This window comes from Mchenga conophoros, linkage group LG19, assembly GCF_057382185.1.
Source record: "Mchenga conophoros isolate Kocher_MC1m ecotype Shallow Benthic linkage group LG19, M_conophoros_male_GT1.1, whole genome shotgun sequence".
Taxonomy (NCBI): Eukaryota; Metazoa; Chordata; class Actinopteri; order Cichliformes; family Cichlidae; genus Mchenga; species Mchenga conophoros.
Window position 1 is genome coordinate 5,179,331 of NC_140544.1, and position 19,953 is coordinate 5,199,283.

The 19,953-nt window shown below is 41.6% G+C and overlaps 1 protein-coding gene across 1 annotated transcript in view; it reads left to right on the forward strand.

The window, feature by feature from the left end:
* The window catches only part of kcnh5b (potassium voltage-gated channel, subfamily H (eag-related), member 5b), a 206,470-nt gene that overhangs the window by 47,694 nt on the left and 138,823 nt on the right, over positions 1–19,953 (forward strand). Inside the window, exons 7-8 of the mRNA XM_085256476.1 lie at positions 5,718–5,875; positions 7,001–7,272. Coding sequence (XP_085112602.1) covers positions 5,718–5,875; positions 7,001–7,272 — 430 coding nt within the window. The remainder of the gene's footprint in view (positions 1–5,717; positions 5,876–7,000; positions 7,273–19,953) is intronic.

Genomic DNA, 19,953 nt, shown 5'->3' on the forward strand with positions numbered 1-19,953 from the left:
CGTGTACACCCCCTGAAACCATGTTCCTGCTTTTAGACAGACCTTTCTCTTTCAGGCGCCTCGGCAGTGATGTGTTGCAAAGCCGACAATAACACGGCTGAAAAGAGTCGTAGTGTTATTTATTTACTTTGTCTCATTCGCTGATGTTAAAAGTATGGTGTGCTGTTGATGCTTCGGGCCTTTCTGCTCAGTTTTTTTTCTAATGCCGTCTTACTATAATAAGACTGTGAATCAGTTATGAGTATCATTATTATTAACACTTATACTGAACCCAGACTAGTGATATCAGTGCTTTAGTCTTAACCTCTGGGGCTGAAGCCAGCTGGAAAAAACTGCAGTACCTCTTATGGCCATGTCAGCAATGACATTAAAAAGCCTGTTACAGTGGTTTTCGGCTGTGTGATTACCACATGTTAAAGAAATATGTATGACTGCTTTCATGCGTCTCTAAAATTAAAAACATCCTGTCTCAGAGTGATGCTGAAAACTAGTTTGTGAATTTATTATGTTTAAACTGGACTGCTGTAATTCACTATTATCAGGCTGTCCTAAAAACGCCCTGAAAGGCCTTCAGTTGATCCAAAATGCTGCAGTGAGACTGCTGATGGGGAGAAGAAAGAGAGAGAATATTTCTCCTATATTGGCTCCCTGTTAAATGGAGAATTTAATTTAATTTCCTTCTCCTCAAATAAAAGGTCTTGAATAATCAGGACCTAATAATGTAGTAGTACACTGAAAAAATAATTGGATTGGATTGACATGAAAAAATCTGTACAGTACATCGGTTGCAGGAAGTAAAGTTATGTTTAGTCAACTTTATGTTTTTTATAACTGCACAACTTTTACATGTTAAATTAACAAGTTATCAAGTTTGTCAAGTTATCTCATGTTAATATAGCACAAAAATGTTTGTTCACATTTAAACTTTTTTTTAAAATGTTGAGTGTATTTACACTCAACAAAAATATAAACGCAACACCTTTGTTACTGCTCCCATTCCCCATGGGATGGACGTAGAGACCTAAAATTCATTCCAGATACACAATATAACCATCCCTCCCAAACAGTGGTCACAAATCAGTCCAAATGTGTGGTAGTGGGCACATCTGCTATATTGAGATAATCCATCCCACCTCACAGGTGTGCCACATCAGGATGCTGATCTGACATCATGAGTAGTGCACAGGTGTACCTCAGACTGCCCACAACAAAAGGCCACCCTGGAATGTGCAGTTTTTTGCGCTATTGGGGGTCTGGGGACCCAGAACCGGTCAGTATCTGGTGTGACCACCATTTGCCTCATGCAGTGCAACACATCGTCGCATGGAGTCTATCAGATTGTCAATTGTGGCCTGTGGAATGTTGGTCCACTCCACTTCAATGGCTGTGCGAGGTTGTTGGATATTCGTGGGAACTGGTACACGCTGTCGTATACGCCGGTCAAGCACATCCCGAACATGCTCAATGGGTGACATGTCCGGTGAGTATGCTGGCCATGCAAGAACTGGGACATTCTCAGCTGCCATCTGCCCTGAACAATGTGAACCATGATTCATCCGTGAAGCGCACACCTCTCCAATGTGCCAGACGCCATCGAATGTGAGCATTTGCCCACACAAGTCTGTTACGGCGACGAGCTGGAGTCAGGTCAAGACCCCGATGAGGACGACGGGCATGCAGTTGAGCGTCCCTGAGACGGTTTCTGACAGTTTGTGCAGAAATTGTTTGGTTGTGCAAACCAATTGTTCCAGCAGCTGTCTGGGTGGCTGGTCTCAGACGATCTTGGAGGTGAACCTGCTGGATGTGGAGGTCCTGGGCTGGTGTGGTTACACGAGGTCTGCGGTTGTGAGGCCGGTTGGATGTGCTGCCATATTCTCTGAAACGCCTGTGGAGACAGCTTATGGTTGAGAAATGAACATTCAATGCACGGGCGACAGATCTGGTTGACATTCCTGCTGTCAGCATGCCAATTGCACGCTCCCTCATTGCTTGTGGCATCTGTGGCATTTTGCTGTGAGACAAAACTGCACATTCCAGGGTGGCCTTTTGTTGTGGGCAGTCTGAGGTACACCTGTGCACTACTCATGATGTCAGATCAGCATCCTGATGTGGCACACCTGTGAGGTGGGATGGATTATCTCAATATAGCAAATGTGCCCACTACCACACATTTGGACTGATTTGTGACCACTGTTTGGGAGGGATGGTTATATTGTGTATCTGGAATGAATTTTAGGTCTCTACGTCCATCCCATGGGGAATGGGAGCAGTAACAAAGGTGTTGCGTTTATATTTTTGTTGAGTGTAGTTACCTTATGTTAAACCGATATAATTCTTTCATTTTAATGTATGTGTTTGTCTTGATAATCAAAAATTACAAATATCTGTTGGTCTATCAGCTAGTAGACCTGATGTCCTCTGGTTTGTCATGGGCATCTGTGTTTGGAGTGTTCATCATTCTCACAGTAGTCTCCTCAGTGCTGTGAAATGAGCAGTTTCTGCTCTGCATCAAACCAAAGCTGAGGAACCTGTAAGATTCTGGGCCAAAATATCCTTTAGCTGGATGAACTGGATGAGTCTAGGGAAGTCAGTATGTAGGGAAGGCACACCCACAGCACTCTGTCCTCTGAAGAGAAGAGAAGTAGTTTCCTAAAAGCACACTGTAAAAATAAAAATACTAATATAAAAGTATTTTACTGTGTATTTTACAGTTTTGTACTGTTCTTCTAGAATATCATTAAATTCACATAAATAGACTGTGATTTCACATTTCAAATGTAAATTACCGTAAAATCACTGCAATGTAATAAAACATAATTTTCTGGTTTTTTTAAATGTATTTGTCTGTATATATGCAAATTTAGATTGTTAAAATACATTCACAAATGCATCATAATTTCACAAATATTTGTCCGTTATTTGAAAGATTGAACTGTTAAATTCAAATGTAATGCTATGGAAAAATATATAAAACGAACTTTTTTTTTTACATCAAATAATAATAATTATTATTGCTTTTGAGGGCGATCGTGGCTCAAGAGTTGGCAGTTCGCCTTGTAATCAGAAGGTTGCCGGTTCGAGCCCCGGCTTGGACACTCTCGGTCGTTGTGTCCTTGGGCAAGACACTTCACCTACCACCTACTGGTGATGGCCAGAGGGGAATTATAACGGGGAATTGTAAAGCGCTTTCAGGGGTCTCAAAGAGCGCAATATGAATGCAATCCGTTATTATTTAAACCAACTGTTAACTGTATATTTCTGTACATTTAAGTATTATTATTATTCATATTGCCGCATTCATTGACCTTGTTTATAGGTAAGTTCATTGTTTAATCACATTAAATTGTTCCTAATTTAACGTTTAAAAGCACTTGAAAAAGGCAAAATCCCATGTAAAATTAGGGCAACAAACTGTATTGTCATTACTGGAAATAACCGTATTTTTATGAGTAAGTTATTTTCTGTTATTTTACGGTATTATTTTGGCGCCCCAGCTGCCGGAATATTACTGTTTTTTTAAGATGTTTTTTCTAACAATGCATATCCATAAACTGAAGCTTGACATTGGTGTTATGGCTGCAGTGGTTTAGTCTCTCTTTGTAAGTGCTGTAACAGATCCAGGAGTCCATCTTCAACTCTGTCTATAGTCCATCTCTGGTCCTTGAAGTCTTCATGGATCAGATATTGAGCAACACTGCATGTCTTCATCTGTTTAAGAGATTAAAATGATTGTTGCATATACTTCATATTAGGAACACGGTTATTTTTGCTGTATTTTCATCCACATACTGATGAGGGGGAGAGAAAAAAATAAATAAAAAAATAAATACTGTCATCGTCATCATCATCGAGCATTTTTTATAAACACCAAAAAATGTGATTTAACCCGCTGGAGTCAATGCCTGCGACAATGTGTCAAAATCACATGACCTATTTAAGGTAGCCTCGCCGACTCTCCATTTGGACAGTTGACAGCCAAGTAAAACCAGAGCTATGATAAATATTTTGCACCATCCTTTTTCAGAATACTGTCGTCACATTTAGTGCAGGAAGAAACGGTGAAAAAACAGATTTTCTAAGACAAGAGCTTACAACCTGAAAGTGCTTGCGAGTAAAACAACCCCTCACCAAAAAACACCCATGTCAATCAATCAGAAAATAAGATGGCAACAAGTTGTTGTTGTTGTTGTGTAGTTAGTGCATAGGCTTGTTGTTCTTTATTGCTTTATGTGCTAACATAAGTAATTTTATTTCAGGTACCTGTGATATCTAAAGCAGCATTTCATGTCAACAAATAAATTAAAGGGAGTAAATGAAAAAAAATGACTAAATACTGAAATCGTATGTAGATCAGTCAAAGCGAACCAGTCTACAAAAGCTTTGAGCAGAGAAACATCCACAGACATACTCAGAGCTATAATATATTTTCAGGGCTTGTAAACAGGATACAAAACATTGGGATAATTTTTACATTGAAGCTTGGGTCAGTGTAACTAAGTGTAACTTATTACTAAACTAATAGTAATAAAAATACTTTTTAGAAAAAGAATAAAAAACAAATCTATGGAGAAATAAGCATCCCAAACATATGTTTCAACCAGCCTTAGTTCAATATTATAGTTTGTCTTTGGGATGCACAAAAAGATAGAGATCCTAGTGTTTCTGTGTATGAAAAGTAACATGTAGTAATCCAAATGGTCAAACACCGGAGAACCAGTTCAGTGTATCGTTTTATCAAGCGTTTACCAGCATCTATTATTCTGCTTTACTGACAAATTTTGAAAAACATTTACAATCATTAATCTTAAATGTGATTCTCTATTTAAATTCTTGGCTGGTTTAGGTTCCTAATTGTGTTGTGAAAGATAATGATGGAGTATAGAGGCTAATAACTATGTTTTCTCTGTGTTTTTCTCAGTTTTGCTGGTTTTCCCCCCGTTGAGCTTTGAGCTGCATAACAATTTATTTCTAAATGACAAAATGTCATTTAGCTGTAATTTTGATGGATGCTGAAGTGCGGCTTAGAACATAATAGTCTCTCTTGTTTTGCTGCAAATCGCTTGACCATATCTGCCAGTTTCTCTATCAAGAAAATGAATACAAACATGGTAGCTGCTTAATGATATATATTGTAAAGTAATGAAAATTGGGCTTGCTGTTATGAATAGGAACACCTCAGTATCTTTACTACTTGATGTGGTTGTAAAGATGCGTCTTATTTGTTGCACATATCCTAATTTGGGTAGTTCAAGTCTTAATAGTAGGGTTATTTTTGTAGTCGTGAACATAAAGCACTTTTTGAATGAAACAATTAACTTGCAGGTAAACTAAAAACAACAAAAGCACACTGTAATTAGAGTTTTCTTTACTCCATAATTCATTTTCCCTTGTGCAGCTCTTATGTAAGCACATAAAAGGTCTCTAACAAACTTTTTCAAAAGTTTTAATTGCTGCTGTGGGCGGCTCCGATTTTCTGCCTGTTTTGATTACATGTAAAAGTATTGTTGCAACAAAATATCAGTCTCAACATTTCTACACGTGTTTCAGGGTTTCATTTTCCCCATTGTGATGACACTGTTAAGACAGATTTGACATAGATGCAACTTATAATAACCAATTTCTCTCTTTTCGTACTCGTCCCGCTCCTTCCCCATACCTTCCTACATTTCTAATATTTCTTTTTTTCCGTTTTCCTTCCTCCTTTCACTGCTGCTCAGGGCATCAGTAGCCTGTTCAGCTCTCTGAAGGTGGTCCGCCTGCTGCGTCTGGGCCGGGTGGCCAGAAAACTGGACCACTACCTGGAGTATGGTGCTGCTGTTCTGGTCCTCCTGGTCTGCGTGTTTGGACTGGTGGCCCACTGGCTTGCCTGCATCTGGTACACTGTGTTTGAAATGATTTCAAAAGTCATTGAAGAAACCTTCCCTTGTAGTAACATCTAAAGGCTGCTGCTGGCTCTTCTAGGGATTTACCTAACCTCACTGCACCTAATTACTCATGCATGCTCATTGCTTCCTTGTCCCTATCTGTGTTTTAAAAATCATACACTGCTGTTCTACTTTGTTTAGTTTCTTCCACATGATATTGAGTAATATGCTAATTTAATTTGCCCCATAGCAAGATTAGGGGAACAGTTCCCACATGAAAGCACAGAAACCCACTTCAAATCGTTCCTTAATTTCACATAATCATGAACATTTAACACAACAATATTTTTCTAACGTATTGCTCACTGAAATGTAGTCCATGGTCATTTTTGTACATTTCTTGTATTCTTGTAAGTCACTCAAGTTACTTAGTTAAATACTTCTAATGTATACTTCCAAAGGTGCATTAGTTTATTTTTATTAAGATTAAAGTGAACAGTCCATAAACACACCTAAAGTCTGTCATATGATAAAGGATTAACGATTTCAATAACCGTAATGAATATTTACTGAAGTTGTTTATTCACTACTGTAAGCAAATAAGAAAAGTGTCAGATTTTATGCGCCCAATTAATGAAAGGAATAAAAACGGTTTACATATTTTTTAAAGAGTTTTCCCTTCATCTAAATCATAGTTGTGATTGCTTCTGTAATGAAACAGTTCTTTCCTGCATTATGTTGTCTGTCATTTTCTTTAAAGCCTACTATATTTGCACATTAAACCTGTAATGTTGAACTGCCGCATGCTTTAAATTTGGGTTGGGCAGCATTTTTTTAACCAGAGCACCACATTGTCTTACATAAAGTAAGCAAATGGCCAACAGGATAACTAAATTGATACATATAAATGTATTTGAAAGAAGACGGTGATATTTAAGCACATTTACAGATTTGTTGAAATCAGCTTTCTTAGAATATAATCTCTCATTTAGTCAAGGCTGCTGAAAGTAAATGGGGAAGAAGATATTTTATTCAAATCTCAATCTAATTGTTCAGTTGTCAGACTAGCTGAATGTACTTAAACTACTTAAACTAGGTACTTAAATGTATTCAAATTCTGATTTTGTCCCAAACAGGTACAGCATCGGAGACTACGAAGTTATCGATGAAGCCACCAACACCATCAAGATGGACAGTTGGCTTTATCAGCTGGCTATCAGCATTGGATCGCCTTACCAATACAATGCCAGCGGTTCTGGAGAATGGGAGGGCGGCCCTGGCAAGGATTCTCTGTACATCACGTCCCTGTATTTCACCATGACCAGTTTGACGACCATTGGATTTGGAAACATTGCCCCCACCACAGACGGAGAGAAGATCTTTTCTGTGGCCATGATGATGGTGGGATGTAAGTACAAGCTATGTGTTGTTTGGGCTTTTTGGTGATTTTCATGGGGCAAACGGGTATTGGCTGATGTTTTGGCCAGTGAAATGGTACTGGAGGCCATTTCCACCCAGTAGTTGTCCTCTGCTGCTGTAATATTCTTTGCAGACATTAAAGTTGTCTGAAGGAATGCTCGTGATGGAGTTTTGATATGTGCTGACATAACGTGGTGTTTGAAAGGTTCAGGTGTTGTTAGTTAGTCAGTCCAATGCTTTATTTCTACGCTAGTAATTTTAATGATTAAAGATATAGTTGAACACTTAAGACATCCAAGAGGTAATTACTAATGAATTTACTGACAGATAAATCAGGTTGAAAATTCTTGTTGCACAGTCATTTGTGCAATCACACTCAGAATTCACAATGAATGGACCACAATGAATACTTAACATTTTAACTACACCAACTTTCGACTTATGATATTTATAAGGTCAAAATTTGTGCTTAGGGTACACCCCATCACAAAAGGATAACATCACATCACACCTGGCCAAATGCTAGAAAAAATGCGTTGAGACGCTTTAAACATTCAAACGTGTGACTAAAGGCGTTGTTAAAAACAATGTTAAAAAAAAGAGCCCAAGAGAAAAGCATGTTGGAGTTGTCATGGAAATGTCCCAGTGTTGGCCTCATTTGCAGATCATTCTTGGATTAAAAAACATGGTTATTCATAACCATGACACAAAGCAGACACACACACACCTCGCCCTGATGTATACGCTCACAGACTTTTAACATCAGTGCCCCTTGTGAGGACACTTTTTACCTAAACTCTGGACACGCCAAGCCACATTTGGAGTATCATAACTGTGCACTCAGATGAGTGCTTCGGCTTAGTATGAGCTGCCGCAGAGCAATTTAACATTATAATTAAGCAGTAATTTTACAGTCCTGCCTTTGTTGCAAAAGGATTCCTGACTGTCTGTCGATGTTAGGCTTTTGGGCCGCGTAAAGTGTCCATATTTTGATAGATTCTGGTCAGCTGTGTGCAAATAGGTTCATTGTATGTTTGACTGCTGTTCTCTCAAGAGACTGTAGTTGGAAGGAATTTGAATTTGCTCACCTGTGTGTGTGTGTGTGTGTGTGTGTACCTGACATGTGCACCGTATAAGGTTTAATTATTGTCATGTATATTGTGTGTAAGGCAGCATATTTTCCTCAGCTGTGTGGACCAGTTTAGTTCATTTTTGACTGACATACTTTAGTTATATTAGAATGTAAAACAAATATAGTACAATACCCACTCTATATCCTATTTTTACATTTTTAACAGGCTATATCAGGGTTTAACAACCCCGCTAATCATTACCATGATATTCTTGGTATCTAATATTGACTTCTTCACAAATCCCACATGATGTTTATATGCAGCAAGCTTTAAGGTTATTATTGAACAGAATATCACAGTTGATTTAAATAATGGAAAATATTAACAGGAAAATTGCTGCTGAACATATTAAAGGCTTTTGCTTGGAAGCACCATACTGCTGATGAAAGCAGGAGATAACCAAAAAGAACAATAGAAGGCAGCGTGAGGCAGAGATGAAAAATGGAAAATTGTGCTCCCTGTGGTTAACCCGAAGAATCATCTGAACAAATGACTTAGCGATGTAATATTTCACAGTGAACGGCGAATCCTGGCACGGTCCTTTTTTTCCTTAAAAAAAAAGAAAAAAAAAGTAATTTCATTATTCTGCATTTCAGAGAAAAAAAATGCTCACATGGAAATCTCATCCGGCTTCATCTTCAGCTTGTTGAACAGAATCACTGCTCTGAATCTTATTTGTCCCCTTGACCTTTCCCAAGTTGCCAAAGCCTGACTATAGCTCATTAGTTACGGTTTCACAGGCTCATGGTGGACACTACATAAAGGAATGAAGCACAATGTTCCCACATGTTATATTTCTTAAAGTAACTGAGTTGTGTGGTAACCTTAACCTTCCTGCCTTCTTGGGACCTTTTTGTGCCACTGCTATGTGTTAAATGGCTGCCATTTCCACTGTGTTCAGTGGAATATAACCAAACTTGCCACAGGATAGTTTTTACCTGTCAATGTTAATATTCCAGTGTGAATTCCTTAAATCAGCCTAAAATGGCTGAGCAGCAGAAATCCCCACACCCATCACCCTGGGGACCATTTTCTGCCCATTGACTTCCATTATAAACGCTATTTTTCAACCCCAAATTATCATCATATGATTTTATTTTTTCTTCTTTTCTTGGATGTCAATGAAGACTCAGGGCCTTGAAGTTTTAATTTTTAAATTGCAAAAAAAATGCAAAAAAAATAATGGCAGGTCAAAATGTATGTTGGTGCCAATCTTTGGTCCATCTAAAGGCCTACTTATAATGACAATCACATATTACTTCAACTGGTTTTTTGTGGAAATATTTAGTTTCGTTTTTTGGTTTTTGGGGCTTATAACACAGGGCGCTCATGTAATAACACTGGGATTTGAAGGGTTAAAACAACGAAAATATAATTAAAACTTTACATGAATATTTCAGGGAGAAGTAGTTTTACAAGGTTGGCTAATTTAAAGTGGAATAAAATATGGATATATGGTCTTTTTATGGCGTGGCTGAGAATGGTCCCTAGGGTGATGGGTGTGAGTTTTTTAAAGGATGGCAGGAGGGTTAAGAATTGGTCCTGGGATTTATCTGAAGATAAGTCAGGATCTTCTTACACTGTGCATTTTATGTGTGAATACAAGACTTTAGAAAGTAGAAGTCAGTTCAGTTTTATTGAAACAACAAATAACAAAAACAGTCACCTTAAGACCTGATAATAAAAAAAAGGAAACCCCAACAATCACACAACCTTGTATGAACAAGCACTTGGTGACAGTGGAAAGGAAAAACTCCCTTTAACAGGAAGAAACCTCTGGCAGAACCAGGCTTACGGAGGAGCAGCCATCTGCCTTGACTGGCAGATGTTTTTGTTTTTTGGTTTGTCTGATATGGAGGGAGGATATGATGGAGCATTTGTTGATATGAACCTGCAGACAGGATCATGGCTCTGCTAGTTCGAATGGACCAGGACTCTAGTTTCAAATGTTATCAGTCCAGTAAAGGGCCATTATGAGTCAATGTCACTCCCGTACAGTTACATCCACAACCTGTTGGGCAATGACAATTTTTATGCACCACTGCAGTGGACTTTAAATCAGCATGTGATTGAAGTGTAGCCTTTCAGCCTTAATTCAAGGGATTTTACAAAAATTACTTTGAGCCTCTGAAAATGGGGGAAATGGTAGCTATTCCTAAACAGTTACCACAAAATCTCTGTGAAACCCATTGAATTAAAGTTGAAAGTCTAACACTTCAATCACATATCAGTTGTTTGATTTAAAATCCACTGTTGATTCACAAATTGTGGATGAAAACAGCACCCACAAAGTAGCAGGTTCATTATCACCAAATTTTATAGTTAATGTGCACAAAAAAGGTGGGGGATGTTTCCGCCTAAAAGAGGTGGAATAAATGCATGAATAAATGTTAACATGAGGCGGTGGCAGTGGTTAGACAGGAGTTGAGTCTGTTAAGCTTCAATGAGACTCAAATTTTCACATGCTGTTTTATAAAGCACCACAATATTAGAAAAGCTAATTGCTTGGGTTAAAATAACCCTTTCGCAATGCTATCCACATGTTGGCAAGTTTGATTTTCTATGCTATCAGGCTGACATAATCTAGTTTGCGTTTCTATTTATTACTGAGATAAGTAGAACAAATGGGCAATAATGCACTGTGGACTAGCACTTGGAGTCAAAGTATAGGATAAAATCTGTGAAACTAAGCAATTAGTCCAAAAGCAGACATCATGTGGCCAATGGTTATTTTTAAGTGTTCGCTTGTTTTCATATCTTTCATTAAAGCATTTGGCAGTTTTCCTCATACGTGTCACGTACAACTTTTAAAGCCAGTTTTCAGTTTGCCAAAACTCCATGAAGACTCTGCCTGCTTGGCACAATTTATTATCCATTTGAGTGGTATAAACAATCTGTTTGATCCTGTTTGTTCAGTGGTTTCTCTTTAAAAACCTTTCAGTGTTTTTGAGGAAGATGAGTTCTCCCCTCCTAAATTGTATTGCAAAAGCATTTCTGTCTGGCATTCTTGATGCTTCTGCTGGCCTGATGGGGCTTGTGTAACAATGTCTATATCCTGGAGGAAAAGTTACTTTCAGGTCATCAATTATTTAAGTGTACGCACAGTCTGCAAAACTGCAAATACAGATTCTTACACCGTGTTCTTTTTCTATCAAGCAGTCCCCTGGAGGCTTTGTCAGGGGAATGACAAACAGAACAGTTTAGGTAGAAAGGTCAAATAGTTACTTTAGCTATGACCTCTAAAATAGGCATTCACATTGTCAACAGCAGTGTGAGTAGTGTTTTCTATGATTATGTTTCTCAAAATTACACGTTTAAGTGAAATCTCTCTCGTTGTACAAGTCACAAATCTTCAGAACTCATAAGTGTTATCACAACCACAATATTTTACACAACTCGAATCAGGAATCCTGTACCTGTCTTGTATTTTGCAGTTGTTTCACTTGGCAAGAAATAGTTTTTTTCTGTAGACACAACTGCCTTAGGGAAAAGCTGCTGTACATTATTTATCACATCTTTTATGCTAGAACAATTTAATTATGGTCGTTCTTTTTTTTATCCTGTGCAAATAAGTTATGTGTGTCTTTAGAACACTGTGGCTGTAGTTAAGCATTTTTGTCGAGTTTATCATTGTAATCATTAGTTTTAAGTCTTGTTGAGGGCAACATTGTCACGGCCAGCGGGGGCAGACCGTGTGGAGAGTGTGTGTGGTGGACCCAGGCGCGAACACAGGCGAGGAGATGGGAGTGAACTTAAACTGAAAGCGAGCCTTTATTTGGGCTGATGCAGACATGAACTTAACATAACCACATAGACATGAAACATGACATGAACTTAACCGCATACACATGAAACGTAGACGCAGGAACCAGGGACACTGAGTACAGGCGGAGATGACAGAAATAACTAAGGTCTGAACAGCAACCTAGAATTTAACTAGATTGAAAATGAATACAAAAAAATACATAAAACTCAAACACTGGGTCACACGACCCAGTACTGTGACAAAAATGGTGTTTGTAAAGTAGTTTTTTGTCAGTCACAGCTCTATTTCGCGCACTTTCTGGAATATTTTCCAGCACTGTATTAGAGTTTTCAGTCAAATTACTTCAAACTTTCATACATATTTAAATATGTATGAAAGAGCAAATACAGTAACACACTGTCCAAGGTTTGTATTTCAAGGTTTGAAATACACACATTCAGTTTTGTGTCACTGCTGCTCATCCAAATTGTCCCTTTCAAGCACAACCCAAGAATGCTCTACTGGGCTGAGATCTGGTGGCTGTGGAGGCCATTGGAGTGCCTTGTTTTTCAGTCTTCTGTTGTCTAATTTTGGCCAGTTTGTGCAAAATGTAGCCTTAGTTTCTTGCAGTTAGCTGCTAGGTGTGGTCTTCTGTCGCTGTAGCCCATCTGCTTCAAGGTCAGATGTGTTGTGCTTTCAGTAATGCTCTTCTGCATAACTTTTTTGTAACGAGTGGTTAATTTTTTACTGTTTCCTTCCTATCAGCTCACAGTAGTCTGGCCATTCTCTTCTGCCAGACCATTCCCTGTAAAGCCTGGAGATGGCTGTGCTTGGAAATCGCAGTACATCAACATGTCTGAAATACTCACACCAGCCCGCCTGACATCATCAGCCGGTATCTTTCTTCCTTATTCTGATGCTCGGTTTGAACTTCAGCTGGCTGTCTTCATCATGTCTACATGACTAAATATTTTGAGTTGGTGCTCACAGGCTGATTAGATTTTTTTTTTTTTTTTTTTGTGTCCCGTTTGGATCTTTAGCCATCAGAATTGTTGTCTTAAGGCCAAGAAAGATGCCAAGCGGATTTATTTTACCAAGTGGATCATCATGGCCTTGCCATATTGGTCCATTTGATTGACCTTTATTATAATTATGAATTTATTTTATTTTCAGTTGCAACAAACGGGACAGACATGACTGGGGGATAGGACAGGGAGAAAGAATGAAAGAAAGAGAGGGGGAGAAAGAAAACCAAAGGGGAGAAGAGACGGTGAGAAGGGGGGAAGAAAGAAAAAAAAAAAGAAAAACAAACAAAACACCCGGATCACCTGTATGGAGAAAAAAAACAGAAGAGAAAACAAACAACAAAGAGCAACATAATAAAAAAACGGCACCATCACAATAAACTAGCTAGCAGTAGATAACAGTAGATACTAAATAATAAACGATATTGTGCCGCACGCAAGATAGACAGCGCACAATGTGCTTTGAGGCAGCAGCCAAGAAAGCTGTAGTCTGTGAACACCCGAGTGTACACCTGTGTGCACACCTGTGTGGATCAGCATGCTTGTATTCCAAACGTTTCTCCATGTAACGATCTGCTAGGGAGTGTGGGGAGCCATAGCATAGCCCCGTCCCCCAGGGCATGAAACAGGTATGGAGGAGATCCAGGCCCCAGATATCCAGAGGCCCCAGAGTACAAGGACCCGAGGAGGACCACCAAAGGGGGGGGGAACCGTGCCACCCTCCTGGGAAGAGCTGAGTAGAGCCCCAAAGGAGAGGTCACCCCGCAGCTACGGAGCAGAGGCCAGAGGGGGTTGCAGTGGCGTGCCCGCGGGCTCTGCCGGCAGCCAGCTGTGCCAGAGAGGACCGAGCTTCAGGCCCAGAGGCCTGAGGGCATCCCACCCCCCGGAAGGAGCCCAGCCGGGCCACAGGCGCCCGGCCCCGCCAATCGGCCACCAGGAGTGAGCCGGTACATACATGAGCGCCCAGCCCCAGACGACAAGGACCACCAACACACCAACGTCTGAGGGCATCAGCCACCGGCAGGGAGTGTGGTGAGGGGAGATAGGGCTCCGTACTTTAGAGGGCCTGAGATGTCCCCAGAGAGGTTGAGTCTAAGACCCAACCTGACATATAGACACAGACGAACAGGCACACGCAGACACAGACGTGCATTTCCACCCCATATGCACCACCAAATACTCGGCACTCACCCAACGTGTAGACAGACACAAATAGACACTGCACAGACAGTCGCACTCCCCAAACATACTCTATATCCCAGGTCCAGGTACCCCCGCCCTCAGAGGGGCAAGCCGCACCTAGACCCAGGACATGTAACCCTTCTCTCTGGGGTGGAGGCAAGCGGACCACCTCCTTATCTGCAGTAGCGGGGAGGCCCCGCATTCCAGACCCCAGTCTGATGGCCAACACCTCCTCCCAGCCCCCCAGCTCTGACGGCTAACAGAACCGGGGTGAGTGAAGACCTCAAACCTCCCTACGCCCGCTCATATGTAGTGTTGCTGTGTGCTGTTCTAAAGTGCATTTAAAACACAGGAGAGCATGGTACTAGCTTCCTCTCAGAGAGCAGCACGGCTCTTCCCGAAGACCCTTAGTGTCTAAATGCATTTAAAATTGAGGGTAGGGCACCAGCGCCAGAGGTGGGTTGGAGTACACCTACCATCCTCTGGATGCTGTAAAACGTGCCCACCCCCAAGGCCCTATATGTATCTGTTATGTGAGAGTGTGAGTAATGTGGATGTCTAGGTTGCAGAATAAAATTGAGGCACAGGCGGCCAGAAGGGGACAGAGGGGGAGTGCCTCCCCTGCACCCTGGTGACATACCTGCACCCCAAGCCCTGCGTGTGTGGGTGGGTGTGGTAGAGCGGGAATAGGGAGGCAGCTGAGGATGGGGAGGGAAGAAAGGGAGGGGCAAGCGGCCCCTCCCTGGGACCAGCTCCCCCGCTGACCCCAGTAGGCACCCCCACACTCTGGAACCCACCAGGGCAAGGGGGCCCAGGCCCATCCGGACCGGGGCCCGCAGCAGCAGCACCGCCCAGCCCCACAGAGTCCGGGGCAGCCCACCCGACTCCACCCCAGAGAAAACTGCACCCACCCCATCATCCAATCAGCTCCCAAACTACACAAGACAATAGACACCCAGGTTGAGTTCATTCTCCACCTCTCCTATATCTCTCCCCCCACCTGCAGAGTGAGCTCCTGTAGTGAGGAGACCACCTGCAAAGATATAACAACCTCCCCACCAGTTAGAGAGCCCCCTAGTAGGGCCAATGCACCAGAGGTCCCCTGCACTGGGGCTGAGCCCCCCTGCACCCACCCGCCCACTGCTCCGGCAACACAACAGCCAGGACCCAAGCCCCCAAGGCCCGGCCAGCACCCCAGACCGGGGGGCGGAGCACCCCCAGACCCCCAAGCCTCCACGCCCGTCCCGGACCCTCCCAGGGGCAGCCAGGCTACCAGGCCAGTAACCAACGTCCGCCAGCACAGACCCTCCCCCATCTCCGCTGTACGCAGCCACAAGGAAAACACCATCCAAGAGCCCCAGAGCTCCTAACCAGGTCATGGCCACATCCCCCAGGTTAGTCCCTCTAGGGAAACGTCCCTAGGGACTCCCCAGACGCCCTAAGGCTGTCCCTACCCCCATATCAACCACAATAGCGAAGGCAGGACCAAACCATGACCCCCCACCCCCACTAGGTGATGAAGCCGATCAAAGGAGCCCAAAGGGATTGATCAAATGTGATGGCAGATGTTGTATCAAGACTAATGTGATCTATTAGATGGTTTCTATATTGGTTAGAATTAAGATTATTTTTATTTTTCCAGTTAATGAGGACCATTTTCTTGGCAATGCATAGGGCCGTAAAAACAACGTGGGCTGTGTTTATTTCTGCAGTGACCTCATCCAAGTTGCCCAGCAAGCATACTAAAGGGGAGGCTGGAATGTTACATTTCAGACACTTTGATAAGTCTTCACATATCTCACGCCAAAATTTCTGAACTGGTGGACAGAACCAAAGAGCGTGGATGTAATTGTCCAGTGTATTTGCTGTGCAGTGTGAGCAGGCTGATTAGATATTTGGACACTGGAACAGGCTTCTCAAGCCAGGACTTTGCATGACATCATGCTGGCTCTGTTCACCTTTTATATACAGGAATAACTGGTCTACTGTACAGTCTTTCTGATGAAGTATTCCGGAGTTTTACCTGTATAAGGTTACAGGTAAAAATTAAACCTTCAAAAAGATCTGGATATTGTGAGCATTTTGAATAATATTTTTTATTTTAAAAAATCAACAATATTGTCCCTAAAAATGTTCGTTTTCATGCTGTTTTGATTTTCAGCTGAGAATCAATCCCGACTCAAAGCCTGTGGTTGGGATGAACCGTGTCCTTCAGCTTTATTCAGTATAGATTATGGATGTGGAGTTCACTTAAATCAAAAATGTAAGCGTTATTGCAGAAAGCACTGCTGTTTGGATTTAGGGGTTGAAAGATTTGTTTTTGGAACAAACAAATAGTTTTTGGCAACCTGTCGTATCATCTGACTTTGTCCATTTTAAGGACAGGGAAACAAAGCAACACACATCCAGAAACAGCTTGCAGCCAATGGCTATTTTTAGGTGTTCAAGTTTGTTCTTAGCCTTCCTTAAAGTGTTTGGTGGCATTAAGCAGTGTTTCTCTTACACATCCTATAAAAATGTAAAAAGCCAACTTTCTCTGTTTGCCAAATATCCAAAAGATTCCAGCCTGTAGAAAGTGTTAAGTTTGGCCATTTTAAAAACACTATGAAGATTTTTTTTTACTCAGCCACTTTGTGAAAGCCAACATTTTGGAAAAGCAGTGTTTTTATAATTTTCTCTTTAACTGATCTGTTCCTACCCTGAGGTTTAGTATCTGGGCCAAGCCAGAACCTCCTTGGGCCGCTCTACATATTGTTTATTTCTGGCACCTGGACCTTAAACAGCCTCGGCTCCGTAGTAAACAATAGAGAGACATGATATGTTTTTCAGTGTCTGTTCTGTCTGGCTGTGACTGATAGTCCTCTTGGCATGGCAGCCTCTCACACAGGCTGTGGGCAGTTTTACTGATCTCAGCAAGCAAGTGCTGATAGTGGGACAGATTCATTTTGCTTTCTGGATTTTTCCCGAGACTTACAGTGCATTACAATATAAATAGTCAGATTTACACCACCGTCAAGCTGCAGGAGAAAAAATATTTCCAACAAGGTGCCATTTAAGCATGGTTTATAAGCTTGAAGTGTTCTGCCTGTGTTGTAGTCCACAGATCAGTCACTGCTGTTCTCATTAATGAGGATTTTGGGATGCCGAGTTGTGAAAATATATTTCTCTGGCATAATACCCATGATGCCATCAAGAGCAACTCAGTACCAGCTCTTTAAAAAGTTCCATGTTCCTGAAATTCCTTTAAAAAAGGAAAATATTGCTTAGGGAAAGCTTGGATTAATTTGAAATCATTCAATTAATCTTTAGTAAATGTTTCAATTTATGCAAGGCTAATGTAAAAATGTAAGAAGAAGAATGTTTGTTCTAAAAATATTTTTAAATTGAACTGAATAACCATACCCCAAATTTAATATGGCACAGTTATGTTAGGAAAATACATCATATTATCATGCTATTTTATAAGGCTGAAGTAGTGTTACTGACTAAGTTTTTATGTGTTCTGAATATTTTGCAAATACTGAGCAGTGCTGTAACAATGTCACCAGCTGGTAATGTTGAATCTTACCATATTATGACCAAATGCAACATTTGGATTATGTAATGTAACTGTGTGGTCGTAAATGCTCTCTTTTGTCTCTGTAGCCGCACTCACCTTTGATGTCACAGAGCACTAACATGTGAGATGGTGATCAAAAACTTTCAGTTGGTGTTACAGATGCATCAATTAAACTTCAAATATCTGCTGACACTGACTACTCATCCGGTATCTGTGTTAAATTTTTATGCTGTATTCGTCACACTGAGGCATGGGAATCTGATTGGAATACAAATTATTCTTTAAATGTGTAAGGCAAAATCAGATTTGACATTAACACTCCAATGTGCAATGAAGATGTAACAAATAATGATGGTGATGTGTGTAGAGTGAAGTAAATGAGAGAGAATATGAAGTGAAAGAGTATTAAAATGTTAATGGAGTTGATGACAACATGTTATGTTGCTGTAAGTGTAATAAAATCTTACTAAAAGGTATTAAACTGAACCAGATATCTTCAGGCAGCTACAGGCTACATTAGCATAACAGCCATTGGCAGCCATTCCCCAACTCTCTGTGTATGGTACTCATGACCACTGTTTAATTGTCATTGATCAGTGGTTGTTGTACAATGGTCATTACAATTTGCATATCAGTAATCAAGAAATTGACCTCACAGCCCATTGTTCCTGAGTGGTGCTAGTTGCAGTCTTTATGCAAATGTATGTTTATAAGGTTGAGGAAACCTGCAGTGAGCTGAGACTGAAGAATCACTTGGATGACTGACAAAACGTTTCCCCCGCTGAAAACGCTACGTCCAGATGAACAGAGTCAACTTTTTGACATCAGCGTAACATTTGACCTCACATAAACGTGTCAGATGTCCACTTGAATTGTGGGTAATGCAGTCTACAGATTTTGGTAGACTGTATAGAATAAAAAGATAGATGTGACAGATTTATTTTGATGTTTTTATCTTTTTCTAACCTACCCCTCAATAATTCCAGCATTTTATGGGAATATAGTCACTTTTCAAAGAGTCATGACTCCAATCAACATCAGTAAAAGTCAGCAGAACACTTGTAATTGATTTCCTTATTGATTTGCCTTATTGTAATTAGCATTGCAGTCTTCTCTGTGAATTAAAGAGCTAATGTCAAAGACAAAGTAATGTCATTGAAACAGGGCAAACACCTGTGAAAGAGACTTTTAATCATTTGCCAACACATACACACAATCCTAGTCCTTTTTTATTAATCCTGTAGCTGGTCTATCAAGTATTAACAACAAAGTATTATTGTTATTTATAGAGCATAAAAGTAACAAACTCTTAAACAGCTACAAAAGGACCTAGAAAGCGGCCGGCGCTTCCGAGGGGCAAAACGTGGCTTGGGCGGCGGCAACACAGCCGCAGGACCAGGCGAGGCCGACACAGAAGCAGAGGCTGAAGCCGGACCAGGTGAAGCACAGGCTGAGGCCGGACGAGGCGAAGCAGGAGCTGAGGTTGAAGCCGGACCAGGTGAAGCACAGGCTGAGGCCGGACGAGGCGAAGCACAGGCTGAGGCCGGACGAGGCGAAGCACAGGCTGAGGCTGAAGCCGGACCAGGTGAAGCACAGGCTGAAGCCGGACGAGGCGAAGCACAGGCTGAAGCCGGACGAGGCGAGGCTGAAGACGCTGAGGCCGGACCAGGCGAGGCGAAGCAGAAGCCGAAGCCGGACCAGGCGAAGCAGGAACAGAGGCCGAAGCTGGACCAGGCGGAAGCAAAGCAGGAACAGAAGCCGATGCTGAGGCTGGACCAGGCGAAGCCGAAGCAGAGGCAGAAGCTGAGGCTGAAGCCGGTCCAGGCGAAGCACAAACTGGAGCCGGTCCAGGCGAAGCACAAACTGGAGCTGGTCCAGGCGAAGCACAAACTGGAGCTGGTCCAGGCGAAGCAGAAGCAGAACCAGGTGACAGTGAGGCAGCCACAGGTGGTGGCTGGACGGGCTCCTCAGGCCCCCCAGCCGACATGGCAGGAGGCTGCGGAAGTTGCAGCAACACACAGTCTAT